At 52.4% G+C, this 20,722-nt stretch overlaps 3 protein-coding genes across 8 annotated transcripts; 2 read left to right on the top strand and 1 right to left on the bottom strand.

Annotated features, from left to right (window-relative positions):
* Positions 1 to 55: 55 nt before the first annotated feature.
* PUS3 (pseudouridine synthase 3) lies at positions 56 to 6,599 on the bottom strand. Of its 2 annotated transcripts, none has more exons than XM_074848646.1 (5): positions 6,529 to 6,599; positions 2,885 to 3,318; positions 1,175 to 1,740; positions 619 to 809; positions 56 to 481 (listed from the first exon to the last, which is right to left on the bottom strand). In XM_074848646.1, the coding sequence occupies exons 2-5, from the start codon at positions 3,269 to 3,271 to the stop codon at positions 168 to 170; spliced, it is 1,458 nt and encodes a 485-aa protein (XP_074704747.1). In that variant the 5' UTR covers positions 3,272 to 3,318; positions 6,529 to 6,599; the 3' UTR covers positions 56 to 167. The 2 variants fall into 2 exon arrangements, with proteins under 2 accessions (XP_074704747.1, XP_074704746.1); XM_074848645.1 differs by lacking the exon at positions 6,529 to 6,599 and adding an exon at positions 4,729 to 4,854.
* LOC141933836 (centriolar and ciliogenesis-associated protein HYSL1-like) lies at positions 2,347 to 5,844 on the top strand. The gene is made up of 4 exons (XM_074848904.1): positions 2,347 to 2,447; positions 2,925 to 3,049; positions 3,781 to 3,992; positions 4,467 to 5,844. Exons 1-4 carry the CDS (start codon positions 2,347 to 2,349, stop codon positions 5,304 to 5,306), a joined length of 1,278 nt encoding a protein of 425 aa, XP_074705005.1. The 3' UTR covers positions 5,307 to 5,844.
* Positions 6,574 to 13,695, top strand: LOC141933703 (ATP-dependent RNA helicase DDX25-like). Of its 5 annotated transcripts, none has more exons than XR_012626197.1 (12): positions 6,574 to 6,807; positions 6,893 to 6,952; positions 7,820 to 7,955; positions 8,046 to 8,138; positions 8,355 to 8,457; positions 9,170 to 9,284; positions 9,658 to 9,835; positions 10,192 to 10,429; positions 11,619 to 11,781; positions 11,948 to 12,136; positions 12,844 to 13,064; positions 13,383 to 13,695. XR_012626197.1 is itself a non-coding variant. In XM_074848644.1 (11 exons), exons 1-11 carry the CDS (start codon positions 6,636 to 6,638, stop codon positions 13,442 to 13,444), a joined length of 1,509 nt encoding a protein of 502 aa, XP_074704745.1. In that variant the 5' UTR covers positions 6,574 to 6,635; the 3' UTR covers positions 13,445 to 13,695. The 5 variants fall into 5 exon arrangements, 1 of the variants encoding a protein (XP_074704745.1); XR_012626195.1 differs by having other exon boundaries at positions 6,575 to 6,807; positions 6,896 to 6,952; positions 12,424 to 13,064; XR_012626194.1 differs by having other exon boundaries at positions 6,576 to 6,807; positions 12,424 to 13,064.
* The last annotated feature ends 7,027 nt before the right edge of the window (positions 13,696 to 20,722 follow it).

Here is a 20,722-nt window from a genome sequence, read left to right as displayed (position 1 = left end):
CTGAGGGGGCTGAGGCCCCGCCATCCCCCCCAGAGCAGGACACAGCAGCACTTCGTAAGATTTCTGGAAATTTATAAAAATAGAACTGGAAAACTGCATATTCTTCATTTTAAAAAACAAAAAGTCAAAGCAGCAAGCTGCCCTTCTGCTGAGGTGACCCGTCACCATCACTCGACGTCCACACAGACCCTCTTGGGAGGCTGCTCCGTGGCACCGCCGCTCCCCAGAGCATCGCTGCGGTGGCTCCTCTTGCTCTCAGGGGGCTGCTCCTCTCTGTTCCCCACCACCTCCAGGCCCGGGGGGGTTTCAATACGGCCCCTCCGCACAAAGTGGCGGATGCGGGCCTCCAGCCCCTCGCACTTGGGGCGGGCCAGCAAAGGCTTGTAGGTGCGGGCTTTGACACCTTCGACGAAGCCACTGACCTGGCTGCAGAGTGGAGGCTTCATATCTCCCCAGAGGACAGTCGTGTTGTTCCCTGGGCCTGCGATATAATTGAAAAAACACCAGTGGTTTGAACAATCTCATTACCCCTTTTTTTTTTTTTTTTTTTTTTTTTTTTTAAAAACAGTTACCCCCATCCCTCTGTGACTCCAATATTGCCACAAAACCATCCCTTACTGTTTCCAGTAGCCACGGGCGCAGCATCTAACCCTCGTAACATGTTATGTAGCACTTGAGTTTTGACTGCGTGGTTGGCCCAGAGCTGCTGTAGGTGGGTGACGTTGAACTCCTGCACTTCTCGGTCGTAGAGCCACTGAAGGTTTTCAAACTCGCAGTCGTACAGGACGAGGGGAAACTCGACTGCCATGCTAGGGAAAAGGAGAGAAGGTGTTACCCTGTCTGGAGGGATGCTGTGACAAAAAAGGCTTGTGCAATAGCACACGGGCCTGTCCTTTCTGCCAAAACCAGCCCTGTCTTTTATAAAACTGCTTTTTCTGATAAAAACTGAATTAGTTTTAACCAAATACCAAGGGCTAAAGCCGTCGCAAGTTTGTCTGAGAGCAAGAAAAATGAGATCCTTATGGGTGCCTCCCAGAGAGGCCGCTGGCAGCTCGCTTCCATATTGTGAGAGACTGCTTCGCAGGCTGGCGGAGAAGTGGCTTGCCAGCGGCACTTCACACGCAGCCGCCGCTTTGAGAAGCAGCCCAGGAGGTTTCCCCCGAGCTCTCAGTACCTGTACTGTGGTTTTCGGGGGTTCTTTTCCACATCCAGCAGCTCGTCGATGATCTCCGGGCTCTCCATCCTCTGGCCGATGAGGAAGAGGATCGCCATCATGCAGCGGACTTGGTGGTAGAGGAACGCCTGGCCTGTCACTTCAAACTGGCACAGACGGAAGGGATCCTGCAGCCCGGTTTCTCCTCCTCTCTCCACCCACGTCACTCCAGCGCTGAGGATCGTCCTCTGGAAGTTGACCACCCCGTTGGCAACGTCCATTTTACACAGGTTCCGGAAATCGTGGGTCCCCACGTACCTCTGGGCTGCGGTGTGCATCAGGGCCACGTCCAGGTCGGCGCAGGGGAAGAAATAGCGATAAATCCTCTTGAGGCAGCTGAACCGGGCGCTGAAATCGGGCTCCACGGGGGCCCAGGCCAGCACCCGGATGTCAGGCGGGAGCACCCTGTTCAGAATATGGGTGTAGCGGAGCTCCTCCTCCCCCTCGCTTTTGCCTTCTGAGTCACCCTCGTGGCCGTTGAGCTTCTTCCCCTCTGACAGGTTCGAGCGGAGATCTAGGGAAATCACCTGCAAAATGAGGAAAGCCAGGATTAGATCGCAGATGGGCGTATTCGGCGAGTCAAGCCAAGTCTTCCTACACCGCTGTGAAATAAATTCAGGATCTCCTACAGATGAAGGTGTCTTAAATCAGGCGATCTTACCACTCCTTCCTGCGGGTAAAGCTGCAAGTGCCTCTGCTAAGGTTGCTAGCAGATGCTACGGATTCCTTTAATAAAACAGAGAAAGTTGCAGACTGCCTACATAGCCCGGCCTCGAAACGGCTTCAACTTTAATCACTGTTTTTAGGATATAATGTGCTTTTTTTTTTTTTGTCTGGAGGTGATGACTTGAACACAGTAACAGCCTGGCTGTCTGGGAAACCTGGTGTGGGAACAAGTTAATTAACACCGCAGGTGCCTGCGGACTTTAAACGGTGCAAGAAAAGGCAGCCCGCATCCCTTATTTCCTGCGGCTCATCTTGTGAAGGAGAACAGATCGCCCATCTGAGCCAAAACCACCCCGGCGAGGCAAAAGCAAAGCCAGCTCCGCTTCCTGAGCAGGGAGGGAAGGAGAGACTGGCCTGACAGCGAAGCTGGCGCAGCGCGGGAAGGGCTCAGCCGGCCCGATGGCTCCATGGCTCCGTGCCCACCGAGCGGGCCGGCTCGCTCCCCTCCCTCCAGCTCCCACTCCCACGCTCCCTTCCGCTCGCTGCGCCTCCCCTCAGACCCTTCTGCGCAGGAATTCAGCTGCCTGGCTCTGCAGGAAGCTATCCATTTCTTGGATTTTTTTTTTTTGGGGGGGGGGGGGGATTAGCCAGTTAAATCAGCTGAGAGGGGCTCTGCCAAGGAAGGGGCATCTCCCCTTTTTTGGCAGCGCTAAGCTTTTGGGGAAGCTGCAGCCTAAAACACATTTCATCCTTTCCAAACAGGCCTCTGAAAAAAAACCCAACTAGATATGGGAAAAAATAAGCGCTAATGAGCACTTTGAGGGTCTAAAATCATCGTTCTGTGTGCAAGACACCATCACCAGGCTCATTTTAAGATTTAAAAGCCGATGGCTTGTAAAAAATGAATCCAACCTGTGCTGTCGTGGCTCATGGCTGCGGAAGAGTAATCCCACCACCTCTCCATCCCACACAGAAATCTGGGAAAGTCTTGGGGGGGATCCTGACCTGTCCAAAAGCACTGACTCCTTTGTCCGTCCGCCCGCAGCGGTGGTAGTTGGAGGTCTGTCTGTCGTCCACCAGCCGTGTCTTCTTCAAGGCTTCGAAGAGTTTCTCCTCGATGGTGTTGCTGGTGTTCTCCTGGCTGGCAAACCCCTGGTAGCCCCAGCCCAGGTAGGCGATCTTCAGCGCCACGTGTCTGCGCCCGTAGGCGCCAAAATCAAAGGGCCGTTGGTGGCGTTTCTTGGCTTTTCCGGGGCCTGAAGGAGCCTCTTTTCTACCACCGCCCTCCTTGTCCTCTCGGAGCTTCTCCTGCAGCCGCTTCACCTCCTCTTCCAGCTCCTGCACCCTCCTCAGGAGCCGCTCCTGATCGGTAGCCGTGCTCCTCTCCGACATAGCCACTGTCTTGGAGCCTTAATTAGTTGCTGGTAGCTCCTCAGGGTCTGCAAAGGAAGACGGAAATCAGAGGGTTTGCATTTTTATGTGGTTTTTATTACACCTAGAGGCTTGCTCTGTAAAATAATTGTTACCCGCGGAATAATTCTTTTTTTTTTAACCCCTTGGCGTTCCTAGCTGAGCACGGCAAGGACCAAGGGGGCTTAGCTCGGACAGCTTCATCTTACTCAAGCCTCTTTTTTTGGCACTTTTGAATCACTCCTCTTCCCCCAGCTGCTGCCGCCGCCGCACGATCAGCTCTGCTCTGTCAGCCCAGGCGCGGCGGCAGCACGTTCCCGACTAGCCTTTTGCTATCCACGCCGAGCCCTTTCCATTTTCACGCCGCGCTCAGCCAGCATCAACACTTCAGACAGCCCGCTGACGGCTGCCACTCATCTCACCGCGCCATCTGCTCCGACATTTCGTGACGGCACGGTTAAAACTCGCGTTTTTCAAACCCGTTTTCGCAGCGTACGGATATCCCAAACCTGTGGCACGAGTGGAAACCACCTCTGGATCCCTTTGTGCCGCAGATCTTGAGGTTTACTACAACCAGACTCAAACAGCCTTTGGGCTGTGGTTGCCAACATCTAAACAAGCAGCTGGACACACTGCCCTGAGCCTTCTCCTCTGCGGAAGTGAAAAAACCCTCTCGGATGTCCCTAGATTAAATCGTGACTGGGTATTGTGTTTTTAAAAATAGGTACAAGGGGAAAATCATTAATATCTTTCACCCGGCGCTTACGAAGCGAACTGAATCTGCCCTGTGTTTGTCCATCATCCCGCTAGTACTTGATTGATCATATAATTAAGTTTAGCGTAGTTTTTAAGCAGGAATTCAGGGGGTTTATAATTTAATTATAATATCAATTATTATATATAATATATTATAATTTAATTATAACTTTAGAGGCTTTCAGGGCTTTATAGCAGCGCTGCATTTCCATTTTGCTGCAGGGAAGGAGCCTTCTGCTGGCGGCGGGAGGTTTAGCAGCGCAGCCAGCGCTCCCAGACCCCCCCATCCCATCCCATTGACCGCAGCCTGGATCGACACCCCTGAACCCCAGAAATTGTCAGAGCCCCCTTTATGTCTTTAGCCAGCTCGAACGTGCTGCAAGAAATTAACTCTGGGTTATTATTTTTTTTTTTTTGGCAGAATCCACCCAGTTTGGCAGAAATCATGGAGGAGGTGACGGGACCATCGAGGTTTGGATGGGCCGCTCCGGAGGATGAGGAGCAGCTGGCGGCCGCGCTGGCCCTGAGCCGGCTGTGTGCCCAGGAGCCGGCCTGTCCCCACGACGATCCCTACGCCGAGGCCTCCCGCGTTTCGGGGGTGCAGCCAGCCCCTCCTACGCTCTCCAATGATCAGAGGGGACCCAGGAGGTTGGTCATGAAAAGGAAGGTGCTGAGGCGCAGACCTGATGGAGGAGTGGAGGTCTCCGACGAGTCGGTGAGCAGTGAGCCGGAGAGCGATGCCGACGTTTGCAGCCTGAGGCGGAAAATGTTTCAGCTCCAGACCAGTCGGGAGGACAGCATCTCCGAGGGGGAAATCGAGACGAGCAGCAGCTCCCTCGGTGAATCCCCTCTCCGCTGGCCCCGTGGGGACAGTCCCCCCTTTCTCCTCGGGGATTTCAGGAGCCGGAGCTGCTCCGCTTCTCACTACGTCGCCGCGGCGGGACAACCCAAGTCCTTCATTCCTCCACGGTTTGAGCCGCTGGGTCGTAACCGGAGAAAAACCGACCGAGTGGCCAAATATTTTGAATATAAACGAGAATGGGAGAAATTCCGAATCCCGGGGGAGGATCAACGGCAAGAACTGCGCTGGGGCATCCGGGAACAGATGCTCTGCAAGCCCGAGCTGCCCAGCAAGCCGCAACACCTCCACGTCCCCAACGCTTACACCGTGCCGACCGAAAAAAAGAGAGCTGCCCTGCGCTGGGAGGTGCGCTGGGACCTGGCCAATGGCTTTCCCCCCCGAAAAAACACCTCCTCCTAGTTCCTGAAGGAAAACAAACATTTTAACCACACACGTGCGTGCTTTTCCTCCTCTAATTTGGAGAAATCCCCTTTCTGCATGGCCAGTGGGTTCAATTCTCGCATTAAAACTTGACCCCAGCGCCTCGGATTGTTAAAGGAAACACCCCCGCTTGCCTCCTGCGTTGTGCAGAGCTGCTTTCTGGGTTAAAACCAGGAGTTATGGGGAGCAGGCACCCAAAAACCACCCGGGCCGTGAGACTTTTCAAACAACAGCAGAAATAAGAATGTAACGAGCCTGGTGATTTTTTATAATTTTTTCTTTTCTCCACGTAATTGCCCCCGGATTGTTGTGTGAGCTTTTAACGCTGTTTTATTTCTGGCATCTCGACAATATTTCTTTAATAAAACGTGTGGGAAGGTTTGTTATAGCTCTGTGTGTTAATTAGAAACGCTGCCTCACTCCCTCTGTCAAGGCCTGTTGTTCCAGACCTATCCAAACCCTCAGCTCCCCTTATTTCACTCCATTTTTAAAATAAATGAGCTTTAGGACGAAGTGAAGATAATGTTATTGTTATTTTTTCCCAGGTAAGGGGAGGGACTGAGGGGATTGGGCAGTTCTTGTGCAGGAAAAGGCCTCGAAGCCACAGTGAGAGGTTGGGGGGCTCTGGCCCCTCGGCCCTGGGGAGAGGGTCCCCGAAACCTCGCTGGGATGGGTGGGAAAGGGGCAGGAGGGGAAGCGGGTGACCCCCCAGTCGGGCTCCCCCCAAACCCGCTCTGGACGGGAGCGCAGGGGTGACAGTGTGGGGGGACAAGGGGGCTGGGGGGGACACACACGCTTCCCGCCAGCTTGGGGACCCGCTGTCACCCCACCCTGGGGGGTTCTGGCACACCTTGCGGGGTGGGCGGGGGGTCCCTGGCTCTCCAGCACCCTGCGGACCCCCCACCCACCTAGAAGGGGGGGTCTTTGCCCCCGGGGACGCCCCGAAACCTACGGGGGACAGCGCCACCTCCCTACGGGCTCCTCCAGCACCCCACAGACATCCCCCCCCCCCCCCCAAAAAAACCCGACGGGGACCGGTGCTGGCACCCTACAGGGTCCCCGTCCGCGGCGGGAGCCCCTCCCCGCCCTACGGGGTCCCTCGTCCCCAGCACCCCCGGGACCCCCCCAACCCCTCCGGGGGCAGCGCCGGCACCCTGTGGGGTCCCTGCTCCTCCTCCCCACACCCCCGGGCCTGCCATACCTGCCGGTCGCGGGTTCCGGTGCCCCGGAAGGGCCCGCCCCGTCCGGTTACACCAACACCCGCCCCGCGCGCTGCCGCCGTTAGGGCCTGCGAGGGCTGCCGGCGCCATGGCGGAGGGGGGAGACAGCGGCCGTTGGCCGGGGCTGGTGGGATCCGGGCTGGGCCCCTCCCGCGGTCCCCGGGGCCTCGTCCCCTTGCCCGCATCTCGCCCCTCTCTCCGCCGCCCCACATCGGCCCCCTCCCCGCCGCGCCGCCGCGACCCCGTCGTCTGCCGCCGATGTAAGGGGAAGCCTCGGCCCCCGCCTCGGGGAGGGCGCCCGGGCCAGGCCTCGGCCTCAGGCCGCCCCCGTTTCTCCTCCCTCAGCAGGCCGCGGCAGTGAGAAGGACGAGGACGAGGAGGGAGAGGGGGAGGAGGAGGAGAGAGGTGGGTCCCTGCGCCTCGGGGCGCTCGGGGCCTTCCCGTGAGGCCGGCGGGGGAGTGGGGCGGGGAGCGGGGCTGAGGGGGCTTCTGTGGGGGGGCACGGCCGTTCCTCATAACGCCTGCGGGTCTTGGCGGTGTCCGGGATCCCGACGGGCATCCAGCGGCCTCCTGGCTTGTGTTAGAAATAGTGTGACCAGCAGAAGCAGGGAGGTGACAGTCCCCCTGTGCTCTGCACTGGTGAGGCCACACCTGGAGTGTTGTGTCCAGTTTTGGGCACCTCAATCCGAGAGAGATCTCGAGGGGCTGGAGCGAGGGCAGAGGAGGGCAACGAGGCTGGGGAAGGGCCTGGAGAATAAATCCTGTGAGGAGAGATTGAAGGAGCTGGGACTGTTCAGTGTGAGGAGGAGAAGGGGAGGGGAGACCTCATCACTCTCTACAGCTCCCTGAAAGGACGTTGTGGAGAGGTTGGTGCTGGTCTCTTCTCACAGGGGATTAGTGACAGAACAAGAGGGAACGGCTTTAAACTGCAACAGGGGAGGTTCAGACTGGACACGAGGAAAAAATGTTTCCCAGAAAGAGTGGTCAGAGAGTGGAATAGGCTGCCCAGGGAGGGGGTGGAGTCCCCATCCTGGGTGTGTTTAAGGGCCGTTTGGATGAGCTGTGGGGGGATGTGGGGTAGGGGAGAGCTTTGTAGAGTCGGGCTGAGGGTTGGACTCGATGATCCCGAGGGTCTTTTCCAACCTGAATGATTCTGGGATCCCTGGGAGAGGGGATGGCCGGCGACCCCAGTATTTGCAGGAAGTGGGGACTTTTGTGAGAGACTTCTCATTAAAAAGTCAGTTTTTTTCAAACGAGTCTCTGCCTTTCCAGTGGACTTGGCGGAAGTCTCGCTGCTCAACAAGCTGATCCGCACGTCCCTCGTGGAGTCCAGCCACTCCGTGGAGATCCTGCAGCAGGACCCCAGCTCCCCGCTCTTCTCTGTCAAAAGCTTCGAAGAGCTGCCCCTGTGAGTCACCAGCAGCCCCCAGCCCGGCAAAGAGCGAGAGCCACCGCTGTTTGTCCAACGGGCCCTTTCTGCTGTTTTTCTTTTTAATAGGAAGAAGGAGCTTTTGCAGGGGGTTTACATGATGGGCTTCAACAGACCATCCAAAATCCAGGAGATGGCTCTGCCGATCATGCTGGCATATCCGTGAGTAGAATGCCAGGCGGGTGAGCCCCCACCTTGAGGCATCCCCAGTGTGGGGACGCCCCCCGCCCCCCCCCTCCCCCGTCTCTTGAGGCGTCCCCAGTGTGGGGACGCCCCCCCCCCCCTCCCCCGCCTCTTGAGGCATCCCCAGTGTGGGGATGCCCCCCACCACCCCGCCCCCACCTCTTTTCGTGCCACTAAGCAGCCTTTGCCTTGCAGGCCCCAAAATCTGATTGCCCAGAGCCAGTCAGGGACAGGGAAAACAGCAGCTTTTGTCTTGGCGATGCTGAGCAGAGTTAATGCCACTGAGAAATACCCGCAGGTAACGCAGGAAAGGGAAAGCTGATGCAGGAGGGGTTTGCCCACGCCCTCAAGATGCTGCCTGGGGGCAGAGCTCTGTTTTTTGCCCCTGTCTCTGGGTGATTTTATCCGCTGGAGGGGGGTGATAAACCCCCAGGTACCATCGCAGCAGCAGGTAGGACAGAAAGCGTGGGGCCCGCTCAAGGGAGGTACTTTTACTTGCTAGCAGCAGATTAAGCCAGGCTTTAGCTATCCTGGAGTTTAAATTTTGAAAAGCGACTGCAGAGACTGCTGGTTTTCTGGTGGTTTAAACGCCCCCGTGAGCCCCCGTCACCTCTCCACGCACAGAATCAGCTTTGTGCCCAGGTTACTGCAGTTTGAAGTCCCTCCTCTCAAGCCTATGGGGCGATTTAAGCCGCCGCTTTACAGCTGGGCGCAGAAACGAGCCGCACGGTGCTTCGGGAGACACATTTCCCCCTCAAAAATAGCTACAGCGACTTCTTCCTGCCTCCACCCCTCGAGCTGCGTTCCCAGCTCTCTAACCTCCACGTGTGACCGACTACCCGAACCCCCCCGCGCTTCGGAGGGAGTTTAGCGGGGTGGGATTTTCCTCTGCTTTTCTTTCCATCCCTTCGAAATACCCTGTTGCCTGCCCGGTGTATCCCATCCCGGCAGCACCCTCGGCTTTTAATCGAGGCGTTTCTCCTCTGACAGCTCTTTTATCTCCCCCCAAGTGCCTCTGCTTGGCTCCCACCTACGAGCTGGCCCTGCAGATCGGGTGCGTGATCGAGACCATCGGGAGGTTTTGTGCTGATGTCAAGGTGACGTACGCTGTCCGGGGAAACAGAGGTGAGTCCGGCCCTGCCGAGCAGAGCTACCGGCGCCGTCACAGGAGCGTTGAGTGGTTACAGGGATCCTCTCTTAGAGCCTTGAGCTACCACGAGCCGCACAGACCCCTGGGAAGGCCAATAAAATAGCGTCTGTATTCCCCTCACCACCTAAGGAGTAGTCTTCACAATTGCTGGCTGCTTCCAGACTCCCCCCTTCCCACGTGGGGCTGGTTTCCACCCCCCCGAGGCTGTAGGGAAGCGTCAGCCCTCTTTGTAATTTTAATCGCAAGCTCCGCTTTGCGGAGTCCGAGATGACCGAGGGGAAAAATGCACTCGAACAACAGAAACCCATCGTGTTTGGGGGCACTGGGGTGCAGTTTCCCCTCTCGCAGTTCGGCAGGGCACCAGGCTGGAGGAGCAGATCGTCATCGGGACGCCGGGGACGGTGCTGGACTGGTGCTTCAAATACAGACTCATAGACGTGAAGAAGATCGAGTTGTTCGTGCTGGATGAAGCCGACATCATGATTGACACTCAGGGCTTCTCCTCTCAAAGCATACGCATTCAGAGGTGAGGATTCCTGAGGGCTGGCATCCTGCTTCCCCGTTTTTTCCCCCTTTTTGCTCGGTTTTGAGGGAATCGGTCGCCGAACGAGGTGAATCTGCATCCCTGTGATGTCGCAGGGGCTTGCTGTGGTGAGAATTGGCTTTTGCACCTCAGCAGGCTCTGACCTGCTTAGGCCAGGGGTCCAGCCTGCTGTAAAACCGCGTCCGTGAGACACACAGGAAGACTTTTACCTCGCTTACCTTTCCTTCGAGCCGTTAGGCGACACAAAATCAGCTTTTTCAAATTTTTTTTCTTCCAGTGAGCACATCGGGGCCCCAGGCCGCTCTCCTGGGTTGACGAGTCCTTTTTCTCCCCTCCAGGGCTTTACCCAAGGACTGCCAGATGCTGCTGTTCTCAGCCACCTTCAAGGAAACCGTGCGGGCGTTCGCCATGCGGATAATCTCCAACCCCATCGTGATAAAGCTGCGCAAGGACGAGCTCACCCTGAGCAACATCCAGCAGTACTTCTTCATGTGCAGGAGCAGGGAGGAGAAGTACAGAGCCCTCTGCAACATCTACGGCAGCATCACCATCGGCCAGGCAATGATCTTCTGCCAGGTGAAGCGCCCCGGCCTGCCCGCGGAGATCGTTTTTGCCTTATACCGATGTTTTGCTGGGTAAAAAAGTGGCTGGATGGCCTGAAGAGTTGTGGTGAATGGGGTTAAGTCCAGTTGGCGGCCGGTCACGAGTGGTGTCCCCCAGGGCTCGGTTTTGGGGCCACTCCTGTTTAACATCTTTATTGATGATCTAGACGAGGGGATCGAGTGCACCCTCAGTCAGTTTGCAGATGACACCCGGTGGGGTGGGAGTGCTGATCTGCTCGAGGGTAGGGAGGCTCTGCAGAGAGACCTGGCCAGGCTGGAGCGATGGGCTGAGGCCAACGGGAGGAGTTTCACTAAGGCCAAATGCCGGGTGCTGCCCTTGGGCCACAACAACCCCCAGCAGGGCTACAGGCTTGGGGAGGAGTGGCTGGAGAGCTGCCAGTCAGAGAGGGACCTGGGGGGGGGGATTGACAGCTGACTGAACAGGAGCCAGCAGTGTGCCCAGGTGGCCAAGAAGGCCAATGGCATCCTGGCTTGTACCAGCACTAGCGTGGCCAGCAGGGACAGGGAAGGGATCTTACCCCTTTGCTCAGCACTGGTGAGGCCGCCCCTCAATGAGTGGGTTCAGTTTTGGGCAAAACCTCACTCCAAAAAGGCCATTGAATGACTCGAGCGTGTCCAGAGAAGGGCAACGGAGCTGGTGCAGGGTCTGGAGCACAGGTCTGATGGGGAGCGGCTGAGGGAACTGGGGGGGTTTAGTCTGGAGAAGAGGAGGCTGAGGGGAGACCTCCTGGCCCTCTGCAACTCCCTGAAAGGAGGGTGCAGAGAGGGGGGATGAGTCTCTTGAGCCAAGGAACCAGCGGCAGGCCAAGAGGGAATGGCCTCAAGCTGCGCCAGGGCAGGGTCAGACTGGCTCTTAGGAAGGATTTCTTTGCAGAAGGGGTTGTTGGGCGTTGGAATGGGCTGCCCAGGGCAGGGGGGGAGTCCCCATCCCTGGAGGGGTTGAAGAGTCGGGTTGAGCCAGCGCTGAGGGATCTGGTGGAGTTGGGAACGGTCAGGGGGAGGTTCATGGTGGGACTGGAGGAGCTTCAAGGGCTTTTCCAACCCAGATGATTCTGGGATTATTTTGGGGTGTTAACAAGCACCACGAGCTCCCTCAAAAGGAGGAGGGGGGGAAATAAAACCTCATCCCGCCTCTCCCCCAGACTCGGAGGAGCGCAGACTGGCTGTCGATGGAGATGCGCCAAGACGGGCACCAGGTCGCCATCCTGACGGCGGAGCTGACAGTAGCCCAGCGGGCCAGCGTCATCCAGCGCTTCCGCGACGGGAAGGAGAAGGTCCTCATCGCCACCAACGTCTGCGCCAGAGGTACCCCCGAACGACCCAACGCCCCTCGCCCTTCCGAGGGCGTGAAACGCGCTTCCTCGCCACCGGTTCTTCTGGTGGCAGCGTGGGCTCGAGCGACGCGTCCTCCCCGACTTGCGGTGCCTTTCCGCAGCCCCTTTCTCTCCATTTTATTTACTTTTTTTGCCAGGGATCGACGTGCAGCAGGTCACCATTGTGGTGAACTTCACCCTCCCCACTGGGCAGAACAAGCAGCCGGATTTCGAGACCTACCTCCACCGCATCGGGCGAACGGGACGCTTTGGGAAGAAGGGCGTCGCCTTCAGCATGGTGGAAAGTCAGAACGTGGAGCTCGTGCGGATGATAGAGGAGCATTTCCGTGAGTATCCGCGCGTCGACGCCTCGCCGGGAGGTGGGTTTGGGACTGGTGATGCCCCTCTGCTTCATCTCCCATCTGCAAATGGACCTTGTTGAGCTGCTCCTCTCCCCGGGGCTCATCCCGTCGGTGTATCAGATGCAGCTTTCGGCCCTTTTAGGATGTTTTGGGTTTTCTTCCCCTACCAGCCAGATTTTCAGAGAAACAGCCGAGGAGGTGGTGCGTGACTTGCAAGGGACATTTCAGGTACCCAGGGTGCCTCAGTACCTCTTTTTTTTTCCCTCCTTCAGGCGTTTTATCTGCCTTTACCCTGCAAATCCCGGTCCGGGGGTGCTGGTACCCCAGCTTAGCCCTGGCTGGGGGAGAAAAGCCAGCAGCTGAAACCTTTCCTGACTGCAAATGGCTCGTCACTCACAGACATCGAGAGGATTTCCACGGAATTTGCAAGAGGCCATCACTGCACCGGTGGCTTTTCAAATCCCGGTGCCCATTTTCCCTGTGATTTTTTTAAGGGAAAAGACGGTTATCGAAACCCTTCAGCGTGCAGAAAACCACCTCCCTTCCTCAGCTTCGTCCTCGGAGCTGCTGAACTGTGCTGGCAGCTTGTCCTTTAAATTTAAACGGCAGATGAGCCAGTGGGAGACACCCGGAAGAGATTCCCGAGCCAGATAGTCCGGTGAAGAGTTTTTAATTTTTTTTCCGAGCGGCAGAAGCGTCAGACAACGGATGAGCAGCTCGAGTAACCACGAGGTGGATGAGTCTGACCGCAGCCACGGCCAGAATTAGCCGGAGGAGCCCAGTGTGGGATTCCCAAGGGATGAAAATCCGAGCGGATGAACTCCCAGCCACCCAACCTTTTTCCTTCTTCACGTTGTGATTCGAGGGCCGGGGCCAGGATGAAGGAACTTCCCCCTCTGGCGTCGCTGTGGAGGTGGGAGCAGAGAGCGGGAGCGCGGCCGGAGGCTGAACCCGACGCGTTGCTTCGCGCTTGGGCCGCCTCTTGCTTTCTCAGCAGCTTTCTCTCGGCCGCTGCCCTTCTTCCACTTCACACTTTGCTTCCTCCAAGTTTATTTTTCTATCGCTTGAAGGCCACAAACGGGAAATACTACACCGAGCGCTTCGGGGAGCTTCCTAACCCGCACGCAGACGGCGCAAACACCAGCTCGTGGGGTGCCTGGGTTTGGTTTTCACCCCGATTGTGCCAAACACTGACGGGTTTTTTGTTGTTTGTGGTTTTTTTTTCCCTCAGGGACCAAGATCAAGCAGCTGGACCCAGACAACATGGACGAGCTCGAGAAGCTTGAAAACTGAGTGAGGAGTGGGGATTCGCTCTCCCAAATCACAGTTTTGGTTGAAAACAAGAGGAAAAGTTCCAGGGGAAAATCTCCCAGTTCACGTTTCCTCAAGCTGTTTGGTTTTGTTACGATGTTTTAGGAGGCAGCGAGGGGGAACCCTCAGCCCCAGCGGTTATTGTTGCTGCTTTTGTTCCTGGGTGTATCCCCGAGGTTTTCATAGCCTGAGGTGTTACCGAAAACCCGGAATAAAGGACTTATCAACACCAATTTGATGCAGATAAGCAGACACTTCTTTATTGACGGCCGGGCGCGCAGGGGAGTGTTCTCACCAACAGCGCGCACCAAGCACTAAAATCACACATCTTATATAGAACTTACTCATATACAATTCCCAAGGACACGGTTTCATACACAAACACAATTCCCAAGGACACGGTTTCCTTGGCAGGTACTTGTAAGCTGTTACGGTTCTTTCCCCCAGTTTCTATTAATCCTAAACTTTGACAACTACTTGTATTCTCCTGGTCCTATCTATATATATTATAAATCACCTTACAGATCAGTTTGGATTTGGTTACCTAGGTCCCAAACGTTCCTACTAAATGATTATGACCAATCTCTTCGGCCTTGGTATGGGACTGTATTTTAAAGCAGCAATCGGTTGACTGGTTGAAATTTCCCGAGGAATAGATTCACCCGCTGCTCTTGGTATTGGCAAACAAGCAGTAATCTGTGTAACATTCTGCAAATTGGCAAATCCCTTAATCGATCCTAACATCAAATTTTCTTCAGACATTTCTTTGGGAATGTTAATCAATTGTTCCGTGTCTCGTCTTTTGTTTGTCACCACCAAATCAGTCCACACCAGTGTCACCTGCTTAGTTAACACAAAGAGAATAATCACAAACTGATAGAAATAAGTCTTTGGGTCACGGCTAATAATCTGCCATGGAGTGGGCGCCTTCTTCACCCGGGTATGGTGTATCCAAGCATCTGATTCTGCAATCTTGATAGCCCTAAAGGTGGGTAACAGTATCTGGAAAGGTCCCTTCCAGCGTTCTTGCAGAGGTTCGGAAGTCCACGTCTTCACGTAGACACAGTCTCCTGGTTGAAAGTCACGCACAGGGTTTTCAAGGGATAATGGTCTGTTCCACACTACTGCGCTCCGGATTGCAGTCAAAGTTTTTCCTAAGGAAAGTAAATAGTTATACACATCTCGTTTCCCTTTCACATGCACGTTTGGATTTGGTTCTGGGGATTCATAAGGCTTCCCACACAATAATTCATAAGGACCGACGGAGGTTCCACTCTGTGGTTGTACTCTAATTCGTAACAATGCCAGTGGAAGCGCTTGAGGCCATTTTAAATTAGTTTCTTGACAGATTTTGCTTATTTGTCTCTTTAAAGTTTGATTCATTCTTTCTACTTTCCCACTGGACTGTGGTCTCCATGAAGTATGTAAGTCCCAAGTGATACCCAAAATTTTGCTAACATTTTGGACTACTTCTGCAACAAAGTGTGGACCTCTGTCAGAGGTAATTCCAACAGGAACTACAGACCTTGGAATTATTTCTCGTAGTAACCACTTTACTACTTCTTTTGCTTGTGTGGTGCGACAGGGAAAAGCTTCTGGCCATCCTGTAAAAGTATCAACCCCCACCAGGATGTATCGATACCCATTTTGTCTAGGTAATTCTGAAAAATCTACTTGCCAATAATCTCCAGGTTCCGTACCAGATCTTAACCTGCCCATTTGAACTCTTCTCTTGATCACTGGGTTATTTTTCAAACATACTTCACATTTTGCAGTTATTAATTTAGCCATGTCCATCATTTTCACTGATAGAACTTGGTTTTGTAAAGACGTTACTAGAGCTTCTGCTCCCCAATGACATTCTTGATGTTTGGTTTGCATTATTTCTCTCATTAATGAAGGTGGAACTATTACTCGTCCATGAGGAGTTATCCACCATCCAGCTAAATTTTTTCTTGGCCTAGTTTCTCATCTTCCTTCGAATATTCTGGCTTTTCTCTAGCAAGGGTGACTGTCTTGGAGGGAATTAATGCCATTTGGAATGCTCGTTCCTTTGCTATTTTCTTTGCCATTCAGTCAGCCAAATTATTTCCAACAATTTCTTTTGTGTTCCCAATCTGATGTGCTTTACAGTGCACGATTGCTACTTGCTCTGGTTTTTGAACTGCTTGTAACAATTGTAAAATTTCATTTTGATGCTTAATATTTGATCCCTGGGAGGACAATAATCCTCTTTCTTTCCACAAAGCTCCATGGACAGGTACTACCCCAAAAGCATACTTGGAGTCTGTCCAAATATTTACTTTCTTCTTTTCACTTAATTCTAAGGCTCGAATTAAAGCAATGACTTCTGCTTTCTGAGCTGATGTGGTACCCGTCAATGCCTTTGCTTCTCTAACTGTGGTGTCTGCTGTTACCGCATATCCAGCGTATCGGACCCCTCGCTCCATAAAGCTGCTGCCATCTGTCTACAGTTCCCAGTCTGGTCGCTCCAATGGTACGTCCTTCAAATCGTCTCGACTGGGATAAACATACTCAATGGTAGCCAGGCAGTCATGTTCCAGTTGTCCTTCTTCCTGTGTGGGACTTAAAAACACTGCAGGATTTACCAGGTTAGTTGTTTTTAGAATCACATCATCTTGTTCGGTCAGTATTACCTGGTACTTCATCATCCGGCTCGGAGACAGCCAATGTCCCCCCTTTTGTTCTGAAACAGTTATCACCACGTGTGGGACATAGACTGTTATTGTTCTTCCCAAAGTCAACTTCCGAGCTTCTTGTATGAGCATCACTGTTGCAGCCACTGCTCGAAGGCAGTTCGGCCACCCTTTACTCACTGTGTCCAGTTGTTTGGAGAAGTATCCGACTGGTGGTTTCCAGCTTCCTATTCGCTGAGTCAGCACACCCAACGCCAGGCGTTGTCTCTCATGGACAAACAACTGAAAATCTTTGGTTAAATCCGGAAGTCCTAAAGCAGGTGCAGACATTAAGGCGCGTTTTAGTTCCGTAAAAGCCTTTTGCTGTTGTGGGCCCCATACGAAAGGAGAGTTTTCCTGGGCTCATACAATGGTTTAGCTATCAGACCGTGGTTCATGATCCAGAGGCGACACCACCCTGCCGTTCCCAAGAACGCTCTGAGTTCATGGATATTTTTCGGCTCAGGTATGCTACAAATAGTCTCTTTGCGATCTTTTCCTAATTGTCGCTGCCCTTTTGAAGTTTCAAAGCCCAGATAAATCACGGTCTGGCAGGCTATTTGGGCTTTCTTCCGAGATACCTTGTACCCATTCAGTCCCAGGAAATTTAAAAGGTCTGTTGTTACCTGTATGCAGGTAAATCTTTCTTCTGTGGCAATCAGTATGTCATCCACATACTGTAAAAGCAAATGTCCAGGCCTTGGTTTATCCTGTTTCCAGATTTCAAGCTCCCTTGCCAGCTGATTTCCAAAAATCGTTGGGCTATTTTTAAATCCTTGGGGTAGTCTTGTCCACGTCAACTGCTTCTTTCGTCCCGTTTGTGGATTTTCCCACTCAAAAGCAAACAATTTTCTGCTTTCCCTCTCCAAAGGTATGCAAAAGAAAGCATCTTTTAAATCAAGCACTGTAAACCACTGATGAGTCTCCTCTAACGCTGTTAACAATGTCTAAGGATTTGCCACCACAGGATATATGTCCTTGACTATTTGATTTACTGCTCTCAAGTCTTGCACTAACCTACATTCACCCGAGGGTTTTCTGACTGGTAGAATAGGAGTATTATACTCAAATTCACACTCTCCTAAAATTTTGTACTTCAAAAATTTATCAATTAATTTCTTCAGCTCCTGTCTAACTTCTGGTTGGATTGGATATTGCTTCATTTTTACTGACCCTGCACCTTCTTTTAAATCTATTTTCACAGGCTCTGCCAATTTTGATTTGCCAGGAATATCTGTTTCCCATGCTGTAGGAATCACTGCAGAATCCACCTCTGGTGGAATTTCCTGCTCTTTCACTTTTTCCTGTATCATCAGGATTTCTCCTGGTTTTGATTCAGGTATTTTCAAGAAAAGTTCTCCTTCTTCAAAAACAACCTGTGCATTTCATTTGGATAACAAATCCCTTCCTAACAAGGGTATCGGACACTCTGGTACATACAAAAATTCATGTGTAATTATTTTATTTCCCAATTTTAAATCCAGGGGTTGCAGGAATGGCCTATTTTCCTCCTTCCCTGTTGCTCCTATTATGTTTGCTGGTTTTGTTCCAATTTTTCCTTTACAAGTATTCAATACCGAGAATGTTGCTCCCGTATCCACTAAAAATTTAACTTCTTTATCTCCCAGCTTAATTACAACCAGAGGCTCCGCTGGGTTCCCCTCCGGTCCCCTTCAGTCATCTAAACCCATCAATTTGGCTATTTCTTGCTGAGCATTCCCGTTTCTTGGGCAGTCTCCCTTCCAATGCCCTTCTTGTTTACAAAAGGCACACTGATTCACTCCTAAGGGGGTATTAAAGTTTTGATTACCATAGTTCATAAATCCTCCCCTTCCACCAGCTCCTCTTCCTCTGCCCCTTCCTCTGCCTGCTGTCCCTGTCATTACAGCCAACAATCCACCTTCTCTGGTCTTCCTTTCCTCTTTTTCCCTGTTGTTATATACTTTCCATGCTGCTTCTAGCATTTTATTCAAACTCCTTGAATCCTCTCCTTCAAGTTTCTGGAGTTTCTTTCTTATATCTGGTGCCGATTGTCCCATAAAAATCAAAGCCAATTGTATCTGAGCCGCCTCTGTTTCTACTCTTAAGTCAGTATATTTTCGGGCTGCTTCCTTCAATCTCTCCAGAAACGCTGAGGGAGATTCATTCTTATCTTGTCTCACCTCATATCATTTAGACCAATTCAGAGACTTAGGCATGGCATGTTTAACTCCATACAAAATCCATTTCTGGTATCAATTCAGTCTTTCTCTGTGCTCTACGTTATTTGGATCCCACTGCGGATCCCCAGATGGAAAATTCTGCTCTACTGTTCCCCCTGTTGTCCCACTCAATACAGCCACTCCTGCCTGTGCTTTGCCAGTCTTTAATGCCATCTGCTTTTCTGGATCATCCAGTAAATTATCCAAGATCACCTGTAAATCACTCCAGTCCGGAGTCTGTGTTCTGATTATAGTATCTACCACTCTGCCTACTCTTTCAGATCTTCTCTCTATATACCTGCTGCCTGCTTCCAAGCCATCAAATCCGTAACTGAAAAAGGCACTTTCACATCCACTGGCCCATCACTACCCACGCCCTGCCGTAGAGGAGCTATTGTTTGCACCTGCTGCCGAGTTCTTCGGGAGACAGGAGTATGAATTACAATCTCAGACGGCCCTTCCTCCACATCCTCTCTTCCACTGCTCTCTGGTTCCTCTACCTGTTCCCTATATTCTCGCCCCCGATGCCTTTCTCTCTGCGGAGGGGATATATCTAATTCTGGCCCTTCATCCTTTTCAGCAGAAGCAATTCTTTTCTTTAAACAATCTTTTCCCAACTCACATGTTGTACAACACTTTTTCACCTTTTTATCGTCAGAAGTCATAGCCATTACTAAATTATCCCTACTAATCAACTTACATTCCTTCTGCCAATCTTTCCTCTGTCTTAAATAGAAAAATAAATCAACATATGGCACTTCACTCCATTTCCCTGCCCTTCTACAGAACAGCATTAACTGCAGAACGGTGTTATAATTCAGTGTCCCATTCATAGGTCATTTTTCCTGATCTTCCAAAATATACAGAGGCCACCACTGATTGCAATATTCAATCATCTGACTCTTTCGCAAATCATCATGCAAATCTCCCCAATGTGCTAACAAACATCCTAGCGGAGAAGTTTTCGGAACTTTGTCATCTGCAGCCAGATTACCCATGCTTTTACTTTTAAACAAATGAGTCAGCTTAGATGCCATAATAAATCACTTTGCAGTACAATATACAATCAATCACTCCAATCTGTCGCTTCGTTCTTCTCCGGCTGCACCCCTCGCGGAGTAACAGAACCGCGGATCCGAGCTCCGCACTCGCTTCGTGCTCAATTGCACGTCTCACACTTACAAACACACTCACACTCACACCTTTCCACAACTGTTACTATATACAAAGGTATATAACACAATATCATACAATTCTTACATTCTTATACAATACTCTACAAAAAAATAAACAATTTTACAATATAACACATGTAAAACTGCTAACTTCTTGTTAGAGACACTTCCTTTGAGAACGCTATAGCACATGGGTTCTCTTGTTTCCCAACCCACAATTGTCCAACCCTGCAATAGCTTTCGCTTATGTCTTACGGGCAGACGCCCAGGCTTCCAATACACGAGGATCCTCCAGCCCAACCTGCGCAGCTTTCGCCGCGTCTGACAGGCAGGCTTATAGAGTGGGACTCTAACCCGCTGTGTGGGACTCTAACCCACTTTGCAGGGTGAGACTCTAACCCACCCCTAATACAAAAAGAAGTGTCTTACCAAAATCCAGGGAACGTCGCGAGGAGCCTTACGGATCGGGGATTGATGGGTATCCCCGAGAAATCCTCGGTGCCGGCTGGAACCGATCAGGTCCCCGATTCCTCCGGTCTCTCTCAGCGAGGTCCCATCTGCGTCACCAGAAACTGTTACCGAAAACCCGGAATAAAGGACTTATCAACACCAATTTGATGCAGATAAGCAGACACTTCTTTATTGACGGCCGGGCGCGCAGGGGAGTGTTCTCACCAACAGCGCGCACCAAGCACTAAAATCACACATCTTATATAGAACTTACTCATATACAATTCCCAAGGACACAGTTTCATACACAAACACAATTCCCAAGGACACGGTTTCCTTGGCAGGTACTTGTAAACTGCTTCCTAACCCGCACGCAGACGGCGCAAACACCAGCTCGTGGGGTGCCTGGGTTTGGTTTTCACCCCGATTGTGCCAAACACTGACGGGTTTTTTGTTGTTTGTGGTTTTTTTTTCCCTCAGGGACCAAGATCAAGCAGCTGGACCCAGACAACATGGACGAGCTCGAGAAGCTTGAAAACTGAGTGAGGAGTGGGGATTCGCTCTCCCAAATCACAGTTTTCGTTGAAAACAAGAGGAAAAGTTCCAGGGGAAAATCTCCCAGTTCACGTTTCCTCAAGCTGTTTGGTTTTGTTACGATGTTTTAGGAGGCAGCGAGGGGGAACCCTCAGCCCCAGCGGTTATTGTCGCTGCTTTTGTTCCTGGGTGTATCCCCGAGGT

Source organism: Strix aluco, chromosome 23 (genome assembly GCF_031877795.1).
Source record: "Strix aluco isolate bStrAlu1 chromosome 23, bStrAlu1.hap1, whole genome shotgun sequence".
NCBI lineage: Eukaryota > Metazoa > Chordata > Aves > Strigiformes > Strigidae > Strix > Strix aluco.
Note: the sequence above shows the minus strand (reverse complement) of the source record. Positions and strands in the feature narration are given on the sequence as shown.